The 14,277-nt window shown below is 37.2% G+C and overlaps 1 protein-coding gene across 1 annotated transcript in view; it reads left to right on the top strand.

Annotated features, from left to right (window-relative positions):
* Window positions 1-12,638, top strand: part of SHOC1 (shortage in chiasmata 1) — a gene marked incomplete at both ends in the record, with an annotated part of 74,530 nt that extends 61,892 nt beyond the window's left edge. Inside the window, 3 exons of the mRNA XM_084237338.1 lie at window positions 1,364-1,513; window positions 8,529-9,486; window positions 12,538-12,638. Of these exons, the coding sequence (XP_084093464.1) occupies window positions 1,364-1,513; window positions 8,529-9,486; window positions 12,538-12,638 (1,209 nt within the window). The remainder of the gene's footprint in view (window positions 1-1,363; window positions 1,514-8,528; window positions 9,487-12,537) is intronic.
* Between the last annotated feature and the right edge of the window lie 1,639 nt (window positions 12,639-14,277).

Here is a 14,277-nt window from a genome sequence, read left to right as displayed (position 1 = left end):
GAATTTTATTTATAAAATTTTATTTATCAGGTAACAGAATGTTATTTTAAAATACATTCATGCTGGGCCTCCCCGGTGGTGCAGCGGTTGAGCGCTGGGTTGCGAAGCTGCCCGCAGCCTCTGCGGCGCCGGTTCGATCCCTGGCTGCTCCCCGGCCACCGGAGGAGGGTCCCACATGGCGCGCAGACCTCTCCTGCCGCCCACTGCTCCCCTCAGCAGTGTACTTGGGTCCTTCTGCCTGCTCTGCTCCCCGATCTGGCTCTGGTGAATTCTCTCGCCCTCCCGTGCTTCTGACTGTACCCAGTGCATGTATAAACAAAACAAATAAATAAATAAAACATGCCTCTATTAAAAAAAAAATAAATAAAATAAAATAAAATACATTCATGCCATGAAACCATAAAAAAGGAATGATGAATTTCTTTACATACTAACTTGGAATAATTTTTAAGAAATAGTAAGTGAAAAATGAAAGTTGTAATACAGAGTTTGCAGTACATTGCCAGTTGTGTAAAACAAGAGAAAAAGTTAATCTCCAGAGAAGAGACTTGAGTATTGTGGTGGGAACAAGCAATGGGCTGCTCATTGTATGCCCTCTTAGTACCTTTTGGATTTTGATGCATGTAACTATCTTACCTATTTAAAAAAATTATAAGACAAATTAATATTCATAAATCACAGAACTTTTATATGCTTAAACAGAACATAGTGCTCTCAGCAAGTGTGGTTATAATTAACTGAGGGGGGTGTGTGTGTACAATTTCCTTCTTTCTAAGGCATGACAGTCAACTGACAAGTCTGTCATTAGATAAAATTACAATACAAAAAGCTTTGTAACCAAGAAAAAAGGAAATATGGTTCTAGAGTTCCTAGGGCTCTTTCTGAAAATATACATTTTTAAGCAGTCAAGGTCAGGTCTAGTTCATAGAAATTCTTCCTGAGCTCTTCACAATAAGACTTTCCTGACATTATACCATCTTTTCGCTATAAGCATCATTCATCTTCATCAAACAGTGATATGTGGTCTACAGAGGGAGAGCTAAAGAAATCTTAAGGTATATAACGAAGTCCCCTGAACGCTTTCTCATTAGAAAATCTATTAGATGAAAACAGCTGTCTTTTGTAGGCGATGAACTGTAATAGATATTTTTGGACTAGTGATTAGACTGAATGAACTTTTAAGATCCTCCCAATTCTGACATTGTGTGAATCATTATGGCCAAAGAAGTTTCTTTCCCTCCTGGCCATACTTTTTTTCCTCCAGATGTTTTATATAAATGGAGCAATGACAAAAATTTTAATCTGCTGGATTGAATAAAATAAAATGGGTCACTTACTGATTGTTTCTTAATATATTTTCTAGGAAGAAATGTACTTGCTTGATTTTCCATGTATTAATCCATTAGTAGCTCAACTCATGTTAAATAAAGGACCCTCACTGCTCTGGATATTATTTGCAAGTCTTTGTCAACTTCAGGAACTCCTGCCTGAAGTTCCAGAAAAGGTACTAAAGGTTAGTTATTTCAGTTTCATATTTTTATGTGAGTTTATTTCCTCTCCATTCAAGTGTTTGTGTTGCCTAAAAATGAAGCTATCCAAGTTTAATTGTTTTGAATTTCACGTAGCAAAGAAATTATTTACTTGAGCTTAATTTCATATATAATTCTCATTATCATTTATATAACAATTTATATATTATACATGTATAAATGTGTAATTGTATTATACATTTTAAAGCTATCATATATAAAGCTATACCTCAGTATAGCTAGTTTATCACACTTAAATCGTTTTGAAATGTTATTGTGCCCACAAATATTCAATTAACACACTCTATTCATGTGTTTACATCATCTCTTCCAAATAATCCTGACATACTTCATCATAGTAGCAGCTAAAGAGAATTTAGCCTTACTAGTAATAACTTGAAAATTTTTTTTTTTTTTTTTTTTTTTTTGTGATAGCCAAAAGCAAAACAACTTGAAAGTCCTTTAATGGGCAAGTGGTTAAACATACTATGGTATATCCATATCATGGACTAATACTTAGCAATATAAAGGAATGAATTGGCATGTCAGCAGTGTGGGTGAGTGTCCAGAGAACAATGCTAAATAAAAAAGCCTATAGTGAAAAGTTACACATTGTGTGATTCCATATATGTGTATATACACACACATATGACATTCTGGAAACACAATTATGGAGATAGAAAACAGGTTAGTGCTTTTCAGTTTATGGGGTGGGAGTGAGTGACTGTGCTTATAAAAGGATGGCTTGAGAATACTTTTGAGACTGAATGTTTTGTTTCTTGACCAGTGGTTATCATAAGGATCTACATATATTGTAAAATTGGTTAGAGCAAAATATATAGAATATACAAAATATACAGAATAACAAAATAAAATATACATAAAACAGAATGTATACAAAACTGATGAAATCTGAATAAAGTTGCTATTTTCTATCCTTGTCAATATACTGATTGTGATGTTAAACTAGAGTTTTTTTTTATAATAAATTTTATTTTTATATTCCCCATACAATTTCAACCCCCCCATTTTGACCCCAATCCCTCCCCTCCCTCCACCCACCCCCCCAAAAGTGTCTCTGGTTCATAGATTTTTGTTGATTTTGATTTTCACTTTCTTATAGTTATTCATTTTCCTGGTCCCTTATTTAAGTTTTCTAGATTCCTGCTATGAGTGAGACCATCCGGTATTTTTCTTTTTCTTTCTGGCTTATTTTGCTGAGCATGATCCCTTCCAGCGCCATCCATGTTGCTGCAAATTGCATGTGTTTATCTTTTTTGAATACTGAGTAATATTCCATGGTATATATGTACCACATCTTCTTGATCCAGTCATCTATTTTTGGGCATTTGGGTTGTTTCCAAAGCTTAGCTATTGTAAATAGTGCTGCTATAAACATAGGGGTGCAGGTGTTCTTTGGAATTGATGTTTCTGTGTCCTCTGGGTAAATACCTAGGAGTGGAATTGCTGGATCATATGGAAGCTCTATGTTTAGTAGGTCCAGAAATCTCCACACAGCTCTCCATAGTGGTTGGACCAGTTTGCACTCCCACCAACAGTGCAGAAGAGTTCCTTTTTCTCCACACCCTCGCCAACATTTGTTGTTGCTAGTTTTTTAATATGTGCCATTCTCACTGGTGTAAGATGGTATCTCATGGTAGTTTTGATTTGCATTTCCCTGATGACAAGTGATGTTGAACATTTTTTCATACGCCTGTTGGCCATTTGCATTTCCTCTTCAGAGAAGTTTCTTTTTAGCTCTTCTGCCCATTTTTTGACTGGATTATTTTCTTTGTTTTTGTTGAGTCTCATCAGCTCTTTGTGGATTTTTGTGATCAGTCCTTTATCATTAGTGTTGTGTGCAAAAATGTTCTCCCAGTTGGTGGGGTTTCTCTTTGTTTTTGTTATTGTCTCTTTTGCTGTGCAGAAGCTCTTTAATTTGATGTAGTCCCAGCTGTTTATCTTTGCCTTCACTATCACTGCTTTGGGTGATGTGTCTGTAAAGATGTCTTTGATGTGCAAATCACGTAGTGTTTCGCCTATATTTCCTTCTATGTATTTTATGGTTTCAGGTTTTATGTCTAGTTCTTTAATCCATTTTGAGTTGGTTTTTGTGTATGGTGTGAGGTAGTAGTCAAGCTTCATTCTTTTGCATGTAGCGGCCCAGTTTTCCCAGCACCATTTATTGAACAGCACCATTTATTGAACTTTCTTTGCTCCAATGCATATTCTTTGCTCCTTTGTCAAATATTAGTTGACCATAAATCTGTGGGTTTATTTCTGGATTTTCTATTGGATTCCATTGGTCTGTGTGTCTGTTCTTGTTCCAATACCATGCAGTTTTGATGATTATGGCTTTGTAGTATAGGCTGAAATCTGGGAGTGTGATGCCTCCATTCCCTTCTTTTTTTTTTCAGGAGAGCTTTGGCTATTCGGGGTTTTTGGTGATTCCATATAAATTTCATCAATAATTGTTCTATTTCTTTGAAGAATAACATTGAAATTTTTATTGGAATAGCATTGAATCGGTATATTGCTTTTGGTAGGATGGCCATTTTAATAATGTTTATTCTTCCAATCCATGAGCAGGGGATGTCTTTCCATTTCTTTGTATCTTCTTCTATTTCTTTTAACAGTGTTTTATAGTTTTCTTTGTAAAGGTCCTTTACCTCTTTTGTTAGATTTATTCCCAAGTATTTGATTTTTTTTGTTTCGATAATAAAGGGGATGGTTTTTTTCATTTCTTCTTCTTCAGATTTATTGTTAGTGTATAGGAAGGCTTCTGACTTTTGCATGTTGATTTTGTATCCTGCCACTTTGCTGAACTGATTGATGAGTTCAATTAGTTTTTCTATGGAGTTTTTGGGGTTCTCTATGTATATTATCATATCATCTGCAAATAGTGATAGTTTGACTTCTTCTTTTCCTATTTGGATTCCTTGTATGTCTTTCTCTTGTATTATTGCTCTGGCTAGGACTTCCAGTATTATATTGAAAAGCAGTGGTGAGAGTGGACATCCTTGTCTTGTTCCAGATCTTAATGGAAATGCTTTCAGCTTTTCACCATTGAGAATGATACTGGCTGTTGGCTTGTCGTATATGGCCTTTATGATGTTGAGGTATGTTCCTTGTATCCCAAGAATTTCAAGGGCTTTTATCATGAATGGGTGTTGCACTTTGTCGAAAGCTTTCTCGGCATCTATTGATATTATCATATGGTTTTTATATTTCTTTTTGTTGATGTGTTGGATAACGTTGATTGATTTTCGGATGTTGAACCATCCTTGTGTCCCTGGAATGAATCCTACTTGGTTGTGGTGAATTACCTTATGGATACACTGTTGGATTCTGATAGCTAAAATTTTATTGAGGATTTTTGCATCAGTGTTCATTAGGGAGATTGGCCTATAGTTTTCTTTTTTTGTGTTGTCCTTGTTCGGTTTTGGTATTAGTGTAATGTTGGCTTCATAGAACGTGTTAGGTATCATACCTTCCTTCTCAATTTTTTGGAAGAGTTTGTGAAGGATAGGCACCAATTCGTCTCTGAGTGTTTGGTAGAATTCATTTGTAAATCCATCAGGTCCTGGGCTTTTGTTTTTGGGGAGGTTTTTGATTACCATTTCAATTTCGCTAATTGTAATTGGTCTGTTTAGGTGTTCTATTTCTTCTTTATCTAGCTTTGGGTGATTGTAGAGTTGTAGGAATTTGTCCATCTCCTCTAGATTGTTGAACTTGTTTCCATATAACTGTTCATAGTAGTTATTAATTATTCTTTTGATTTCTGCTGTGTCCGTTGTGATTTCTCCTCTTTCATTTATTATCCTATTTATTTGTGCCTTCTCCCTTTTTGCCCTTGTGAGCCTGGCTAGGGGTTTATCTATTTTATTTATTTTTTTCGAAGAACCAGCTCTTGGTTTCATTGATCTTTTGGATTGTTTTTTTAGTTTCAATTTCATTTATTTCTGCTTTGGTTTTTATTATTTCTTTTCTTCTACTGGTTTTGGGGTTTTTTTGTTGTTCTTTTTCTAGATCTTTGAGCTTCGAGATTAGGTTGTTTCTTTGAGTTCTTTCTTGTTTCTTGATGTGAGCATCTATTGCTATATATTTTCTTATTACTGCTTTTGCTGCATCCCATACATTTAGGAAATTGGTGTCCTCCTTGTCATTCAATTCAAAGAATTTTTTTTTTTTTTTTTTTTTTTTGTGGGACCCTCACCCGTGGCCGGGGATCGAACTGGCGCTGCAGAGGTTGCGGGCAGCCTCGCAACCCAGCACTCAACCGCTGCGCCACCAGGGGAGGCCCTCAAAGAATTTTTTAATTTCTTCTTTTATCTCCTCGTTAGTCCAGTGGATTTCCAGTAGTGTGGGTTTCAATCTCCACGAGGTAGGAGAGTAACTTGCCTTCTTTTTATGGTTTATTTCTAGTTTGATGCCTTCATGGTCAGAAAAGATGGTTGGTATGATTTCAATCTTGGTGTATCTGTTGATGTTTGTCTTGTGCCCCAGTATATGATCGATCCTAGAGAATGATCCGTGTGCACTTGAGAAAAATGTATACTCAGATTTTTTTGGGTTTAGTGTTCTATATATGTCTGTTAAGCCCAAGCACTCTAGATCGTTATTTAGAGCTTTAGTGTCTTTACTTATTTTTTGTCTTGTTGATCTATCCATTGTTGATAGTGGTGTGTTGAAGTCTCCCACTACGTATGTGTTTTCTCTGATGTCTGTTTTCAGAGATGCCAATAGTTGTCTGATATATTTTGGTGCTCCTTAGTTGGGTGAATATATGTTAATGAGTGTTATTTCTTCTTGAAGTATTGTCCCCTTGATCATAATGTAATGACTTCTGGGGTCTCTTTTTATCTTTTTAAGTTTGAAATCTGTTTTATCTGATATGAGTATAGCTGTTCCTGCCTTCTTTTTTGGTCCATTTGCTTGTAGAATTGTTTTCCATCCTTTAACTTTGAGTCTATTTTTATCTTTTGCAGCTAAATGTGTTTCCTGGAGACAGCAAAAGGTTGGGTTTTGTTTCTTAATCCAGCCTGCTACTCTGTGTCTTTTTATTGAAGAGTTTAGTCCATTTACATTTAGATTTAGTATTGATATGTTAGCATCTGTATTTGCCATTGTGTTTGTCTTTCCTTTGATTTTATTTATTTATTCTTTTAATAACTTTCTTTGGCCTTCTTTTGTTGTTATTCGTCCCTCTGAGGTTCTGGCTTTAGGACTCCTTGTAGTATTTTTTGGAGTGGGGGTTTAGTCGTAATAAAATTCCAGAGTTTCTCTTTGTCTGGGAAGGTCCTTATTCTTTCTTCAAAGAGGAAGGAGAGCTTTGCGGGATAGAGTATTCTTGGTTGGCATCTGTTTGCTTGGAGTCTGTTGACTATGTCCCTCCACTCTCTCCTTGCCCGTAGTGTTTCTTCAGAGAAGTCTGATGTCAGTCTGATTGGTTTCCCTTTGAATGTTATCTGTTTCTTCCCTCTTGTTAGTTTCATTATTTTTTCCTTGTCTTGGATTCTTGGGAGCTTTACTATTATGTGTCTTGCTGTATTTTTCCTTTCCTCATGGAAGTTTGGTGTTCTTCTTGCTTCTTGTATATCAGTTTTCAGCTCCTTCTTCGTGTTTGGGAAGTTTTCTTCAATTATATCCATGAATATTTTCTCTGTTCCTACATCTCTCTCCTCTCCTTCTGGGATTCCTATAACTTTTTTATTTCCTTTCCTCATGGAGTCAGATAGTTCCCGAAGTCTTTCTTCGGTCTTTTTCCTTCGTACTTCTCCTTCCTTTTCTGTTTTAGTTCTTTTTATTTCTGTGTCTTCAAGAGTACTTATTCGTTCTTCCATTTCGTCTATTCTGCTTTCATTGCTTTTCCCAGAGTTCTTTAGCATCTCCATTAATTCTTTTATCTACTGCATTTCTTTTACTTCCCTCTTTAGGGACTCAATTTCATTCTTCTGGTTATTAATTATTTTCCCCTTATCATTGTTTTCCTTTATGACTTTTGTCAGTTTTTTAATCACAGCAATTTTAAATTCTCTCTCTGGAAGGCTCAGAAGTTCTTCCAAGTTACTGTCGTTGCAATCTGGTAGATGGTTTTCTTTTTGCGGTGTGCTTTTTTGCTGAGGAGTTGCTGGGTTGCATGTGGTTTTTCTATTCCCTACTGCCTGTTTTCTAATTTGCCGTATTCCTTGTGACACTGTGTTGCTGGTACTGGCCGGCATCTTGGGCGACCTTCCCAGCTCACCACTGGCTCCTCTGGGGAACTTCTGCTGGGTTCATAAGTCTCCAGGAAAGAAAGGTCCCTGGTGCAAAATGGCAATGCGGGAACTCGCTCCCCTGCATGCCCGGTCTGCCTCTGTGGTGGGTGCTGCTCCCCTCTGGGCTGGGACTGCAGGCTAGAAGGCGCCCGGCATGGGCAAGCCTCCCAGCTTACCTCTGTCTCCTCGGTGAGCCTTCTGCTGGGTTCACACAGTCTCCAGCAAGAAAGGTCCCTGGTGCAAAATGGCGATACGGGAACGTGCTCCCCTGCACGCCTGGTCTGCCCCAGCGGTGGGTGCTGCTCCCCTCTGGGCTGGAACTGCAGGCTAGAAGGCGCCCGGCATGGGCAAGCCTCCCAGCTTACCTCTGTCTCCTCGGTGAGCCTTCTGCTGGGTTCACAGTCTCCAGCGAAGAAAGGTCCCTGGTGCAAAATGGCAATGCGAGAACACGCTCCCCTGCACCCCTGGTCTCATAACTTGAAATTTTTATCAAGCAAACAAAATTCACATACAACTTTTGTAACAGAAAATCTTCTTATAAGCAATTAGAAAATAGATGCAAATTGGAATAAATTTTTTTAACAGAACATAATTACATTATGCTCTTAGTACATGAGTCATTACAATACCTATGAAAAGACTAATTTGTATTTTTCCTTTTTTCCATACAAATAAGCATCTTTTTAAATTTATGCTTACTTGACTGATATTTGTATTGTAATAATTGTTTTTAATTTTTTAGCATTTTTATGGCATTACTTCCTTATTCAAGATTAGTTCTTCTCCTGAAACAAAATCACCTCAAGATTCATCACTTCAAGGCAATAGTCATCAAACTACTACCTGGGCTTCTCAAAGTTTAACTTCTGGATCTTCAGACTTTGTCATTCAAGAACATAATGAATATCACCAATATGATGGAGAGACAGTGCAGGAAAACACAAACACCACTTCAACTTATAACTTGTCTCTTAGGGAGTTAAGAGAAATGCCATACATATTACCACCTGTGACTTCTAACCAGCAGACCAGCCACTGGAAAGACTCTAGTTGTAACCCTAACATCATGCAGAATAAGCCTTTTCTGATTAATACAGAATCAAGGGATGTGACAGGAAACTCCTTTTTAAACCAGAATAATTCAGTGTCTGATGTCTTTTCTTTGGATCTAACACAAATGAATCATGAAACCTTAATATTACCAATTGACACTCAGAAGAGAGTTGCCACTGATTTTATAAATAATCAGAAAAGAGGAATACACAAAACAAAAGGACCAATAAATAAAGAAGTATCTGCCCCTGTCTATTCACTAGAGGGCTCTAAATCTCTTCATTGGAACTTCAAGGAAAATGTATGGGAACGACAGGATTACTCATTCAACTTACAGTATGGTACAGCACCAACTACACGTGATGGATGGTGCTCTCAAAAAGACAGTTTATTCACTAATCAACAAAACTGCACATCAAATGAGTTGGAAGGCTTCAAATATGAAAGTTCAAATGTTGGGACTAAGACAACTTTCGGGAGGGAACTACCATCTGTCCCCACTGTGGATTTATTTTGTGCTTCTGATTCTCATGTAAATCAAAAAGAATTCAGCAGCCATTATTTCTGCCAAAGAGCTGGAAAATGTTCAGGACAGAAAAGGCACTCTGAATCTTTATCTAATGCAGGAGACAAGACATCGTTAACAGGTAATAGTACCCAAAAGTTGATAGAACTATTCTCAAATGTAAACTAAAGAGATAGAACCATCTCTAAACTAAACATTTTTTGTTTTATTACATTTTAAAAATCTTCAGTAACTTTTGAATCAAAGAGAAAATCAAAATTCTAATTTAGACTTATAAGGAAGTAAATACGAAGAAAATAGATCAGATTCTTGTGGCTTTAGATGAACAGAGCATTCAGCTTAAGATGTTAAAAATAAAAACACAGAAAACACTAAAGTAGAAGACTAAAAGTGACAAGGATTAAGCTTAGCAATCAATGAATTAGAAAATTAGTCTTTTTGTTGAGCAGGAGTATTTAATAGGCTAACATTTATTAAGAGCTTATATGCCAGGCACCAGGCTAAGCCTTTTATTAGTTTGTTGAATTTAATTCTAACAATCCTATTAGGAGAGATTAGCTCTATTTTTTTTTATTAACTATTGATGTTTGATAAACAATGGATGTTTCTGAACATTTAATTGTATCAGTTTTTTAAAAGGACAATTTTACTTTTCTCATTTCTGGTAATTATAGTTTTTCTTTCTTGTCATTTCTTATTGCATTGGCCTGAACACCTAGACCAAAATATTAAGTTTTTGTTTTAAGCATTTTTTTAAAAGATTTATTTATACAAGAACCAGGGTACAGGCCAGACGTGCGGGAGGGTGAGAGGATTCACCAGAGACAGACTGGGGAACAGAACAGGCAGAGTGACTGAAATACACTGCTGAGGGGAGCAGCAGGCGAGACAGGAGAGGTCCGCTTGCCATGTGGACATCTTCACAGCTGGCGGGGATCGAACTGGCACTGTAGAGGTGCAGACAGCCTCATAGTGCTGCGCTCAACCGCCTGAGCTACCAGGGAGGCCCCAAAATACTAAGTTTTGATGACCACACATGTGGCCTTGTTAGCGGGCAGACTGAGGAGTACCCCTGGGCCCCCAAACTTGCATACTCTAAAAGAATTCTGCCATTTGCTGCATAAGGATGAAATCATATACTCTTAGGTCTTTAATAGAATGATTGTGCACAGAGAGGGAAGAAGAGAAAAAGGATGTAGTTTCCTAATGAAACTCCCAAAGTTACCCATCCCTCTGTGGGTAAATACCCAACCAACCAGGGTTGGCCCAAAGTGGGACCACTGAGGCCCAAAAGCTTGTCACAAATTTAAAACACCTTCTGGAGGGAAACCACAGGAAGAGGACAAAAGGGGCCAGGCAAGTCTAGGAGGAAAGGAGCAAAATTAAAGTAGAAGTCAAGATAAAGGCCTCCATGCCAGTCTCCCCCCATCTCTCACCACATGTCTCAAGTATCTCTGTGTCTCCACTCCACATGTCTCTTCCATGTTCCCCCGGTCTCTATCCCTGTCTCAATCTGAGAGGCAAGCGCACCCTCCTTCAATGTCCCTCTGCTCCATGTGTCATTGCTCCAGTGTCTCTCCTCTTGTGTCCCACTGAGTGTTCTATTGCTTACCTGGCCACTCAGATCTACCCCTCATTAGGTGGTGTGGGGGGTGGAACCTCCCCCTCTTTTTTTTTTTTTTTAAAGATTTATTTATTTATACAAGCACTGGGTACAGTCAGAAGCGTGGGAGGGTGAGAGAATTCACCAGAGCCATAGCGGGAACAGAACAGGCAGACCAAAGAAATATACCGCTGAGGGGAGCAGCGGGCATGGCAGGAGAGGTCTCTCATGTCATGTGGGACCCTCCCAGTGGCTAGGGATCAAACCGGCGCTGCAGAGGCTGTGGGCAGCTTCACAGCTCAGCGTCCAACCGCTGCATCACCAGGGGAAGCCCGGAACCTCCCCTTTTTATGGAGATTCCTCTGTACAGCTTGTGGTGATTGAGGGAAAGGAAAGGAAAGAGAAAGAAGAAAGGAAAGGAAAGAGAAAGAAGGGGGCAAAGAGAGAGAAGGGAAAGGGAAGAAGGAAGGAATGTAAATACCAACTCTCCTCTTTTGTATAGTCCCTTTTGTGAGGTCTGAGGGGGGCCCAAAAATCTTGTTTTCTTTGTTTTATTGAAAGACTTCCCAAGTTGCATAATCTCCAATTTAATCCCATTTAGTAGTCTTGTTTTGTTCCTGATTTTAATGGGAAATATTCTTTAATCTTTTTATAGATACATATATATTTATATTTTAAATAATTTACAAATAATCTTGGTTTAAAAATGCTGCTTTTTTCCATTGTTCAATTTCTTCCATCAAATAATTTAAGTCCATTCATATGAATCTTTGATGCTGGTATCTTCATCATCGTGATGGCAATTTTTGACCTTTTTTCTTGTGGTTTTCCATAGTACATCATTACCTCCAAGTATGTTGTTTAAGACATGACACTTTTGAATTCATATTGATGCCCCTAGGAAACTTATCTAAAGCCATTGGCTTAACCTCAAGATAAATTTCCATTTGTTTTGCAGATAAGTATTTGTAATCCATGATAAAATTACCTACTACATTGCTTTTTAAATTTGCTTATAATGGCATCTAATGCTTGAAAATTGAGATTATATTCCAGGAATAATTACTAAAACTGTTTTTAGTATATTAGCCTCAAATACACACCCCTTGTTTACTAGTTAATCGAACAATGTAAGTATCCAAATCTAGGATAGTCCAGGCTAATGCATCATACATAGTACAGCCAAATAAGGTGAGTTCATAGCTGATCACTACCTATTATATATTAGAGCTCAGGATAAATTCCCCTCAGTTTAAGGAATAGGGGTAAGGAACAGATGTACTGAGGGAAACCTTCAAGGCAAATATCTTATATACAGGAAGATTTAATTATTTGTGCAAGATGAGCGTACACGTGTGTACTTAATGCTAATTTTAGTACTGGACCACCTGGCCCCGATGCATTTATGCTAAAAACTGTAATTTTTGATCATCATTAATTTACCTAGTTGTAAATTGTAATACTTTGCAGATAGATGATGAAGAGACAGGATCCACTTGAATAAGTGGATAAAAATAGCTACACTTTTATTATCAGCAATAAAATGATTTTTTTCCCTCCTTTTAACAGATTTAATGTGCTCACAACCACCACAATTCAAAAAAAGACGTCTAGTGTATGAAAAAGTCCCGGGTAGAGCTGATGGACAAACTCGTCTAAGGTTTTTTTGAGAGAAAAAATAGTGCTAATTGCTATGTTCCATTGTTTTTGATGATAATTCAATAACAGGACTTAGAATTGCTCATACATTAGATAAAAAATAATTGTTCTTAGAAGTTCTTAGTGTTTCTACATTATTCATAATATATGTTCTGCCCTATAGTTTGCTTAAGTAAACTGTCATAACTAGCCTAACAGTTGTCATAGGATCCAAATATTTCCCAGATTCACCTACACATCTCAAGCGCTTCATTTTTAAGAGAGACAGAAAACTCCATTCTGTGTAACTAGAAGGGTTATTTTGTTGTCTCTTAAGGCTCCACTGCATCCCAGCTTTCCTACAGTGACCCCCTAAAATGAGCCTTAGTCTTGGTCTAATCCTTTCAGTTAAGGAGCTCACCACAACCAACTCTCTACTTAAGAAATAGTACTGGGAGACAAGTCTTTGTTGGAAACTGGCAAACAGTGGATAAAATGAGCTGTGCTTACAGAGCACTCCCAAGAGTGATTGTCACATGATAGGTTGGGTTCGCCCATAGAAGGCAGACCAGAAGCCACAGTAAAGCCTTCTAGATCCCCTTCCAGACATGCTATCACATGGGATTGTTTGAAACAGCCTCAACTTCCCAGTTGGGTCTTAACAATGGAAACCTTGCTTCTTTCTCTGAAAGGTTTTCCTTGTTCTCCTGGGAGTTATTTGCCCCCTAGAGCAATGCTGGTCATGGTCATGCTCACCTTTTGATAGCTTTGAGTGGCTTTCCCCTAAGTTCCTAGGCCCAGTGCAAACTCTGTAGGCTTCAGTTACGGATGGACATGATATACTCCTTGCCTTGCCACTGAGTCTCATCAATTAACAGGAGAATCAACACCAGGTCATCTCACCCTTGTTTCTCACAGTCGAGCCTGGTTATTCTCCCCAAATAATAAACCCTGCCCTAAAACAAGGGATCCAACAATTTTAACAGAGTAGCCAGAGTTGGAGGGGATGGGGAATACAAGCTATAGAAATCTAAAATGAGGACTGTCTTTCTGAAAAGGACACGTTTTTCTGTCTTTTGTTTTTTTACCTGTTATGTTCTGATTTTTACTATACAAGAGTTTTTCACTAAATACGTCATGTAATTACTTATTTAAATTAAATTGCTTATTTGTTTAAATTTAATTTTATAGAGTCAAAGTATATCTTCTCTCTTGATTTCTGGATTTCCTACCTTGCTTTTTATCCTAATGTTACATAAATATTCTAATTTTTCTTCTAATACTTTTATATTAACTTTCTTTAACCCACGTGGAATTCCTTTGTATTGCATAAGACAAGTCCAATTTTATTTTCTTCCATATGAACTTTTAAATATTTTAACCAGTTTCCTTCAGGAAATGAGTAAAATAGGAATTTGACTAAATTTATATATGAATTTTACTAATACTACATTTTAATGAAATTGTAATAATATCCAGAAATTTATTTACACCCTGTTTTATAGATACCAGTCAAATCTTTTATCTCTTTCTTTACTTTTGCTAAATTTATTTGCAAGGGTTTTTTTTAGTTTTGTCATTAAAGTACAAATGAGATATAGTTTCCATTTTCATTTTTATCTAGCTATTGCCAGTGAGGAAAATGCTTATTTTTATTTTTTATATATGTAT

Source organism: Talpa europaea (genome assembly GCF_964194135.1).
Source record: "Talpa europaea genome assembly, chromosome: 7".
NCBI lineage: Eukaryota > Metazoa > Chordata > Mammalia > Eulipotyphla > Talpidae > Talpa > Talpa europaea.
Note: the sequence above shows the minus strand (reverse complement) of the source record. Positions and strands in the feature narration are given on the sequence as shown.